The sequence below is a fragment of the Parasteatoda tepidariorum genome, chromosome 2 (assembly GCF_982258835.1).
Source record: "Parasteatoda tepidariorum strain Cologne lab strain chromosome 2, Ptep-v5.0, whole genome shotgun sequence".
In the NCBI taxonomy this organism is placed as follows: Eukaryota; Metazoa; Arthropoda; class Arachnida; order Araneae; family Theridiidae; genus Parasteatoda; species Parasteatoda tepidariorum.
In genome coordinates this window covers 106,342,354-106,353,697 of record NC_141756.1, presented here as the reverse complement: position 1 = coordinate 106,353,697, position 11,344 = coordinate 106,342,354, and the positions used below count along the sequence as shown (strand labels likewise).

General features: G+C 29.6%; 1 protein-coding gene across 1 annotated transcript in view; it reads left to right on the top strand.

The window, feature by feature from the left end:
* The first annotated feature begins 7,669 nt into the window (after window positions 1-7,669).
* LOC107444865 (adhesion G protein-coupled receptor D1) overlaps window positions 7,670-11,344 on the top strand; it is a 61,222-nt gene continuing 57,547 nt past the window's right edge. The window contains exons 1-3 of the mRNA XM_087156682.1: window positions 7,670-7,692; window positions 9,625-9,803; window positions 10,425-11,144. Of these exons, the coding sequence (XP_087012808.1) occupies window positions 7,670-7,692; window positions 9,625-9,803; window positions 10,425-11,144 (922 nt within the window). The remainder of the gene's footprint in view (window positions 7,693-9,624; window positions 9,804-10,424; window positions 11,145-11,344) is intronic.

Genomic DNA, 11,344 nt, shown 5'->3' with positions numbered 1-11,344 from the left:
TGTCAAAGACCGAATAATGACTGAAAAAGGGACTAAAATCGTATCAGGAGGCACGCACACATCACACCCCGTAACTCATAATAATACTGACCTATAAATTTGAAACTCGGTCTGAAATTAGAGTTTAATGTAACGAACAAATGTACCGAAGAACTTTTTTATAGACTGATTAGTGGGCCAACAATGGGCCAAAATAAGTTTTGTTGACTAGCCGGGAGGAGGAGTTTTAAGCTAAATATTCGTATGACTAGCATGTGTAGCGTGGCGAAGTTGACAGCGCTGTGGGAAAGTTAGATTTGTAGTTCTTCGGGTCCTGGGTTCGAAGCCGTGCGTGTCTCTGTTTTCAAAATATTTTTATTTTTTCTGTATTATTTTTCTAATATACTTTTCGATATTTCAACGTGAATCAAGAGTTCTGTACATAAAAATAACTATTTTTTCTTTGGGAAATAATGAATAATGGCTAATAAACGGAAACATTTCGGATAATTTTTATTTATTTATTTATTTTATTTTTTATTATTTCTTTAACCTATTTGTCAATATTTTAAAGTGAATAAAGTGTTCTATATGTAAAAAGAATGATTTTTTTGTCAAAGAGCGAATAATGACTGAAAAAGGGACTAAAATCGTATCAGGAGGTACGCACACATCACACCCCGTAACTCCCTATAATATTGACCTATAAATTTGAAACTTGGTCTCAAATTAGAGTTTAATGTAACGAAAAATTGTACCAAAAGAATTTTTATAGGCCAATTAGTGGGCCGCAATGGGCCGAAATAGGTTTTGTTGACTTGCCGGGAGGAGGTGTTTTAAGCAAAATATTGGCATGGCAAGCATGGGCATCGTGGCACAGTTGGTAGCGCTATGGGAAAGTTATCTTTGTAGTCCAGCAGGCCTTGGGTTCGAAGCCCTGCGAGTCTCGACATTCACAATTTTCTTATATATTTTATATTATTTTTTAATATACTTTTCGATATTTCTACGTGAAGCAAGTGTTCTGTATATAAAAATAATTATTTTTTCTTCGAGAAATAATGAATATTTGCTAATAAGCGGATAAATTTCGGATAATTTTCATTTATTTATTTATTTATTTTTTTATTATTTTTTTATTCAATCAACGACAAATGACAGGAATTCAACTGCTGTTGACTAGTTGAGAGTTTTCTAAGAATATTTCGTGACGTCACAATTTAATAAAATGAATAGATATACACGAATAAATAAAAGCGTACTTTAAGCGTATTTTTAAGTATGCACCAGTTGCTTTTCTGCTCTAAGTCGATATTATTTTTCTACTTTGCTACTTCAGTTTTTTCTCTATCTCGCCCCATTTTCAAAATAAAAATTTTAATTCTGCAGTTTTTTATCAGGTGTTGCTGAAGGAAGTGTTCAGTCAGGTGTTGCTGAACACTTATCCTCTATCTATACTATACCCAGACACCAATTTTATAATTGCGTACTTGCACTCCAAGAAGAAGAAGACCTCCTTTACACACACATGCTATAGCCAGGGCCAGCTATTCCTTATCAGAAAAATGGCGTATTAAAGTTGAGCTAAGTATTCCTATATAATCTGGAATGTTAATTAACGTATAAATAATTAGTATTAAAAATTCTCCTAATTTCATACCATCTTTTTAATGTAATTATTCTAAATATTTATGATTTTTTTAATTATATCCTTTTGAATTTAAGTATCCCTAAGCAATTGTTAAATTTCCAATGTTATTATGAACCTAAATTATATTGTTTTATATCAGTAATTTGCTTTTAAGGTACTCGTTTCAATATGATTAAGTATAAAAAAGGATTCTAAATTTAACCCAACTTTACAAATTATTGTTATTGAACAATATGTAGCTAAAAAAGAATGTCGATACATGCTTTAATTTTTTCTTAATAATAAAAGTTAAAACTGATAATTTTAAAGTGAAGTTTTTATAGTGTAATTTACTGTAACTCCGGACAAGTCATGACTGTTGCACATTTTGACACGTGCTATGCGCTAAAAGACTTTGACTGTGTTGTTAAGAAGTTCTGGAGAGCTAGAAGCCTAATGACCTAATAGTTAATGGCTGGCATTTTTTTAATAATAATAGTGTCATTTACGACTAGTAAAATATTTTTATTAGTTTAAAATGGTATTTTTTATTTATATTATCGTCAAGAAAATTTTTTGAACAATGTTTTTGAACAGAAATAATGTGTTTATTGTGCAAACTTTGAAAGCTAGTATCAAGAAAAATACGAACTTATTTTTACAGAGAGAATGATGCAAAATTTTTATATCTTTGTTGCGATCTCCGAGATCTGTGTGCGGCGTGACGTCACGAGGAGGGAAATTGTAGCTTCAACTCTAAGAGAGAAATGAACCAGCCCTTCTCTCTTTTCTTTAACCCTGTTCGTATTAACCCTTACAACGGCGTTCAAAGAGACTGAATTTTAAAAAAAGAGACTTTTTAAAGAAAAGCAAAATGTAAAATATTTTAACCTCTGTGTGGCGTTTTTAAAATTACGCGATTTTCCCACTCTCCACACTTTTTCCTCTCTGTTACCATGGTTTCGGAAAAGGGAAAAGTTTGATGATTGGAGAAATAGCGTAACATTAAAACGCCTAATATAATTACAAAGAGTTCGTATTTTAATCTTAAAGCTCCTACATATTTTGATCTTAAAAATTTTAGGCAAGCAAGTACCGCAGCAGAAGAACATTTCAGAAAGAATCTTCTGATTGGCAACTTGGATTATTCGAAATCACAGAAGAACCTACAATTGGAGCAAGTTGCATCTGACAGCTGGAATCTGAAGCGAACTTTCCAGTAAAGAAATGGAAAGAGATTTGTCTTTCCAAAATGTCGTTCAAGCTTTGACTCTAAAAACGGAATTCTATGAGTTAGAAATAAAACGCTGTAAATTATTATGAAATAACGCACTATGCGTTGAAAGTGGATCAGAGTAATGCTGAAAAAGGTTTTTGTGCACCCTTGTGAAAGTTTGCCACTTAAAAATATGAAGTATAGAATTGAGATTTGTTGCACTTCGGCAATCGGTCTTGAACGAAAATAAAATTAGAATTCACAAAATTTAAATTTAGGCTCAAAAGAAAAACCAATTTAAACTAACTGAAAGGAATAAAATATTATACGTTGCATGTAATTGTTGTCACAAGGAGATTGTGAACGTTCGACAATAGTTTATGACTTAAATTAACACTAAATCTGGAAACGAAAACTGACGTGAATCCATCTTATATGGCAACTAAGTTCCACAAATAAAGCAAAACAAATATTATTCAATTCTGCCTGAATTGGTTTTTTGAAAGAAAATTGCATTAATACTTCTAAAAGAAGAACCTTCTGGTTATGGATTTTTATATGATCTAGCTTGATCAATTTTGATAGTCTCAACGAACCAAAAGCGTATCATTGGGGTAACATGCCAAGTAATATTTTATTGAATTCTAAGTAACAAATTTTATTAAATGTATAAAAGAATCAGGAAGATATCTTTTTAAATTCAAAACATATTTATTTAAAAGCACAGTAAATTTGAATACTACAGAGCAGATCAGAACTTGTCCTTAAATATGCAAATTTTGTGTTTTGTATAAGATGCAGTTATTCATTCCTTACCTGAAAGAATTATTTACAATATTCTTCCCTAAAGCTCTTCAATCAAAATTGAATGTGATTAATTATTTTAAAGCTAAACACTTAAACTGTTATTTACAATGTTCTTCCCCTGAACTCTTCAATTGGAATTTTGATAAATTATTGTGAAAATTAAATAGTTAAATTGTTTCATGTAGTATTATTCACCATATTCTTCCCCTAAGTTCTTCAATTAAATTGAATGTGATTAATTATCTTAAAACTAAACAATTAAATTGTTATTTACAATGTTCTTCCCCTGAGCTCTTCAATTGGAATTGTGATAAATTATTATGAAAATTAAACAGTTAAATTGCTTCATGTAGTATTAATTACCATATTCTTCCCCATAGCTCTTCAATTAAATTGAATATGATTAAATATCTTAAAACTAAACAAATAAATTGTTATTTACAATGCTCTTCCCCTGAGCTCTTCAATTGGAATTGTGATAAATTATTATGAAAATTAAGTAGTTAAATTACTTCATGATCATGACTGAGTATATTTTTTGTATTGTGCATAAATTACTATGACTTTATAAATGTATTTTGTATTAATGCAGAATTAACAGGCGCAACTTTTCCAGGTAAAAACTCTCATAAAAAAGACTCTGCGACCAAAATTCAATCAAGCTTTCAATAGTTTCTTTTGTTATATATATCAGCTAGAAACATTTTAAATATCAAACATTTCGCTTCAAGAATATTCAAATTCATTTTTCAAAAAAGTTTATAAACTCTTTCAGGGACATCACATTAATAGCATAAATTTATCCTTAGAAACACACACCAAAGTTTTTTTTTTAGAATTTTTCCATTGCGCAATCATTAAACAAAAAAAATACCCTGGCTGATTGAGTTTCAGAATCAATATAATTTAAAAGGGATGCAAAAACATGCTAATTATTTGCACTGATCATGGTTGAAGTTAAAAAATTCAAATACTAAAACGGGTTCGTTCGCAGAATTTAAGTTTAGTTTATCGAAACGTTTTTCTTGATCTTTCAAATATACGGAGTATCACAACCTGGAAAAATGTATTTAAAAAACGCTGTTATAGTTAAAAAAAAAACGTTTATATATTTGAAATTTGATATATTTGAGCTCCCTATAGGTATCAAATTTTTGTCTGTTTGACCAAAAATGATTAATTTATAATTTGTTAAGCTTTTTTTTTAAGAAAAAAAAGGGTTATGCCGATACATGTATAAGTCTATATATTGTAAATAATTCTTATTCAAACTTTAACTGGCAAACTTTGTAGTATGTCTTTTTCTGTCACTGAGAATTTGGAAGGAGCTTATTCGTCTCAGAGTTTTGGTGATATTATTATCTCAACGTCCCCGATGAATGCTATTCAGCAAAATTATGTCAACTATTTTTTTCACGGCTGAGTTGTGAAATGATTATTTTTAAAGTATTGTAAAAAAAATTCATTATTTCCTTACAGTTAATTGATAATGTTATTTTTGAAAACAGTGTAAACCAATCTTCTTGAGAAAAAAATGTCAACATTTTTTTACAGATAATGGATGAAATTATTTTTTAAAATGTTTCATGGTAAAAAAATTATAACAGTTTTTATGGATAATTGATGAAATGATTACTTTTAAAGCATTGTAAAAAATTTCATTATTTCTTTACAATTAATTGATAAAGTTATTTTTGAAATCATTGTAAAACAATCTCACTGGAAAAAAGTTTTGACATTTTTTACATGGATAAAATAATTTTTTAAAACGTTGTAAAGCAATCTCATTGTAAAAAATATCTACAGTTTTTATGGATAATTAATGAAATGATCATTTTTAAATCATAGCACAAAATATCATTGTTGCTTTACAGTTAATTGATAAAGTTATTTTTGAAAACATTGCAAGTCATTGAAAATAAATGTCAAATTTTTTTTTACATGGATAAAACAATTTTTTAAAACGTTGAAAATCAATCTCATCGTAAAATTTATTTTAACAGTTTTTATGGATAATTGATTAAATGTTTACTTTTAAAGCATTGCAAAAAATGTCATTATTCCTTTATAGTTAATTGATAAAGTTATTTTTGAAAACATTGTAAACCATTTTCATTGAGATAGAAAATGTCAACATTTTTTTATAGATAATGGATGAAATTATTTCTTAAAATATTGTAAATCAATCTCATTGTAAAAGAATATCAACAGTTTTTATGGATGAAGTGATTATTTATAAAGCATTGTAAAATTTGTTGAGAATTGTATTTAAAAAAAAATGTATGCGTTGAGTAACTGAATGCGTGAGAATGAATGAAAAAATGAGTGAGATTACTAAGTAATTTAAAATATGCAAGTTCAGCAAATTGAACATGAATTGAAATGCGTCAAATTAATTGAAAATGATGGTACAAATGAGCATAGGATTTTTTACATTTGTTTAGCATGATATCTATTCTTCGCTTATTCTTATTTTTTTGCTTTCCAGTCCCATTAAAGTAAGTAAATTTTATTGCTCAATGTTCATATGCTTTCATAATATGTTTTTAGTTATTTACTTTTAAGAGGATGCTAAACCGCGGGAGAAATGCATCATGGCAAATTCTGTTACACCCATACATGGCAATACTTTTACCTTTCATTACTTGTAATGTAATATACATTGTATAGATACATTGATAGTAACCTACAGGACCACATTGTGCACCCCCTATTTAGCCTATAATTATTTCCTTTGGTGGGATACACTAGTACTCATTAATATAACACGTGGTTCAATTTGAATCTTATAGGTCAATATTAAGGGGAGCTATAGGACCATATTGTAAAACAGAATATTGACTTCGAATTTCCTCATTTTCAAGCTATTCAACAAACTATTATATATATATTTACATTGTAACCTATAGAACCACATTTTGTACTCCCTAATAAGCCTATAATTTTTTCCTTTGGTGGAATACACTAGTACTCGGTAATATAATATGTGGTCCAATATATACTTTCATTACTTGTAACGAAAATAAAAGTAAAAAGCACATACTTTTACTTGTACTTTGATTTTTTTTTTTTTTAATTTAGCACTTCTAACTAGAAGTTCGTGGCAACAATTTTGCTAGATCCGGCTGATAATCCGATTTTCGGTAGATTTTGGTTACCGTTCCGGCTGGCTAACCTTGTTTCCTCCCGTGAAATAATTAACTACAATTTTTTTAGGGTCTCACATTAGAAGCTCGGTTTAGTAGCTTCATAGGTTTGGCGACAACTGATTTAGACTTCGCCCCGCCCCCTTTGCTTCTATAAATAAAGATCCTATCTAGTCTGAAAAATATATTGGATATAAGTTGAATTGGACAAATATATATATATATATATATATATATATATATATATATATATATATATATATATATATATATATATATATATATATATATATATATATATACTAGAGGGCTCCGCCCCCTGCTCGCTACCTCTCGCCAACCCCCGATAATTGCTACGCAATTACATTTTTGTTTGCTTCGCGAACAAAAATAAAGTTGTTTTCCTGGAGATTAGCTGGTAATTTTTCTGCACCAACACCACATAGAGAGAATATGATAGGATTGTAAAATGTCAGAGGTGCTTATTATCAGCATTATAAACTTATATAAAGCAATTTTAATACAAACAATATTATAAACTTATATAAAGTTGAGCAAATTTGTGATTTTGATTATTAGGAGAGATCAAGATTGTTGTCGCGGTAACATTGACATCACCTTTAAAAGTAAGACAACTGATTCCTTTAAAAGAAATTTCATGAGATGGGCAAAAAGCTGCCATCGCAAATGCAGAGTTCTACGATCGAACATTGCATCAGAATGGCTGCCAAGTAAAATATCTTTTAATACTTCTGGATATTCCAGATTGGCGAGCTCAACTTTGCCGTGTACCAGCAATTAAATTTCGTTCTACCATGCTCTGCTGGAAACGAAAGAGCACCACAGTTAATACATTCATCACTAAATGTTCCAACGAAAAAAAGGGGTATAATGTCTGATAAAGACTCACCAAGGTATTCGTTTTCATTTAAACGTCTTGACTCTTCAACGTTTCTTTGCCGCGCATTCCGCCGTCGCGCATTGATAGCACTACGATTATTTTCCAGGTAATTTTGTGCTGCTAAATTATGTTCAGCTGTTGATATCGCCTAAGATATTCACAGCGATCCATTTTTTATAAAAGATATAAGTATTTTAAAGTAAACTCTGCTCAATATATTTTGATAATTTGGAATGTAAATAGTTTTATGAGAGAGTGTTGATTCGTGCTTCCAATAACTCTACCCGATTTATCAGAACTATTAAAATATATTGGAATTCTAAAATAAATAACTGCGTTCTATCAAAACAAACATTTTATTATAAAACTTTAGAACAACTATGTTTTTACATTGCCACTCAAAATTATTAATAAACACTGGATAATATTGCGTTAATGACACTTTTATCTAATGACGTCATAAACAATCGTTTGCATAAAGTTTATTCCATAATAATCATATATAATCGTTTGCATAAATAATCATTCAGTCCTTTTATAGCTTTACGTAACAAGTGTGAGATTTTTTTTTTTTTTTTTTTTTTTTTTGGAATGGCGATGTTATAATTTTGTTGTTGAGTTAATAAATCTTCCCTTTTTATAAACGTAATAGTAGAGTTTTCTTAATTATTTGATTCGAAGTCCTCTGAGTTTTATTTGAGGTCAGTTTGTATTTTGTATTTTGTGACAGCATTATTAAAAATCATTACCTTTTCACACACATGAGTTCTCAATTTTGATTGGTTGTTTTGTGCATTACTAACCAGACGTCTTTTGTGATTCCATTCTCTTCTTATAAAAGATATATATATATATTATGTGGCTAAGAGTTTTGGCCTTTTAATGGCTCAAACTATCTAGATACTGAAGTAGGAGAATCAATTTTTTATAAGCTTTTGTTTTTGGTTTACAATAGCTTTGCACTGCAGTTTTTTAATGATGGGAAGGTAATTTAAAAACAATTCTGATCATAATCTTCATTTTCATATGAAAATTAAATGTTTTTCAAGATCTTCACAAAATTTGTTGTAGAGAAGGCATGTAATGGCACTCATAACTATTCAATTAGTTACAATAATAGATTAATTAATACATTATAATTGAAAAACAAAATTTTATAATTAACTGTAGAGTTTTTATAATCAAATTACAGAGTAAACAAAATGTTTTTTTACAACTTTAGTTTTATATCGAAGAAAAAATAAAATTGTTGAAATTATCCAGGTATGAGAAAAGTGCACTGTATTAAAAAAATCTCCACTATTAATGTTTTGTATTCTTACCATTAATGAATTCAAAGAAGTATACACATTAAAGGTCAAGAGTTATTATTTTATCGACAGAAAAAGAACGAAAAAGCTATAAAAAATAGGCGTTTTAAAACAGAGGAAGGCGAAATTGAAAATATCAAAAAGTTTCTGTTTATATTTCTATTGTTCATGTTCTATTTAATGTTTCTTTCTTCTAATTGTTTTTGTATTTCGAATGTTTTTAATTTAATTTGTTGTTACTCCTTATGAGTCTGTGCGGAGTGTTTTTAAACTCCTGCGAATGATGCACACATGAAGTGCTGCTGATAGAAATAAAACATTTTTTAACATTCTGAGACAATTAAACATGTTTTGACAATTTCAATTTCGTCTTTTTTTATACTTCGATAGCATTTCTGTTTTCTTTTCTCTAACTTGAATAGTAATTTGCTACTTCCCAATGGGAATTCTATTTTTTTAAATTCATTTTTGAAAATAATTCAAGAAACATATTTTATATAACGAAACATCTTTTACATTGAAAGAAAAAAAATATTGAAAAAATTGTTTATAGATTCTTCTGCAAACTAGTTTATGAATTTAAATGTTTTTTTTTTTTTTTTTTTTTTTTTTGCTTGATCAGTATACATTACTAGAAAAGAACTTATTGCACACAATCTAAAAAATTACATTTATACATTCATCAACTTATTAACTGCAAAATTTATTACAGATTCTGGATCTGATGAAGAAACAACTTCGACTACAACTGAGCCGACAACTACGACGCAGCAATCGACTACGACAGAAGGAGAAACTGCAACCACAGAAGCAGGTAAAAGATAAATTATTTTTATCGGTACCTACTCTCTTAAAATATACTGCGCTCTTTTAGTTAATTGAAATACTGAAATCATGAATGTATTAATGAAACCTTACAATGTATAGTGCAATTTAGGCAATTTATTTAATTGATAAGATCTTTCAAGGTCTAGAAACAAATATGTAGGGTGCCCCTTAATGACTACCATTCATACTTTTAGAATCATTGTCCAAAGCTAAAATAAAATAAAGTCTACACATTAGTATTTGTAAATTTACTTTAAAGTTAAGAAAAATTGATTTTAAAATCTGTCCGACAGTTTTTGGAGTCAATCGAATTAATTAGTAGATCGAATTATAAAAAAATTGCAAAATCATTTTGACTGTTAATTTAAAAAAAGTCGTTTTTGATATAGAATAAAAAAATATCAAACTGGTTTTTTAGTTCCTTGATTCAACAGTAACTCATCATATTCATTTTGATAAAGTTATCTCACTCATAGGTTCATTTACATTTATTACTACATTTTTTTATCTTTATTTTATCTAAAAAATGACTTTAAAAATAATGGATCAAAGATGAGAAATAAGGAAAAATTTCATTTAAAAATAACGAAAGATTGCGTGTTTTTAGAAGAGACGACAACAAGTCCCACCACTACGACAGAAAAGCAAACAACTACGAAGAAACCAACAACAACAACGAGAATGACTACAACAGCAACGGATGAGCCTACTACAACATTAAAAAACATCGAAACCACATCTACAACTACAACAGAAAAACCCACAGCACTTACAACAATGAAAACAACAACAGAAATGGACACGACAACAGAAGCCGATGAGACTACGGTAAAAGACACTACAACTACGAAAAAGCCTACCTCAGCACCAACTACAACAGAAGTTACGACAACGACAAGAGCTGCAACAACTACATCAACAACAGAGACACCAACGACAACAGAGACACCAACGACAACAGAGACACTAACTACAATAGAGACACTAACTACAACAGACGCACCAACGACAACAGAGGCACCAACTACAACAGAGACACCAACGACAACAGAGGCACCAACGACAACAGAGACACTAACGACAACAGAGAAACCAACGACAGAAGCAGCTACCACAACGGAGCCAACTACATTATCAGAGACAACAACTACAAGTACTACAACGACAACACCAATCCCAACTACTACAACTACCACTACCCAAACTACAACTGATGCACCAAAAACCACAACCCTATCTACTACTACAACTGAACAAACAACAACTGAACAATCGACCACTACTACTTCTCCAGGAACCACAACTGTTAGGACAACAACAACAACTGGTTTGTGACTTTTAATTGATTTCGTTATAGATTTTTAAAATAAAATCAAAGTTAATTTTTCTTCTTCTCTGCACTACAGCCAAGAGCAGGCCAGGGGCGTCGCTGCGAGATTTTTTTTTATCGGGGTCTATGAGTTGTATGTTGTTTCCAATAATTCATCTTTAAAAAACCTTAGAGATCATTCAGATTTTTATAAATTT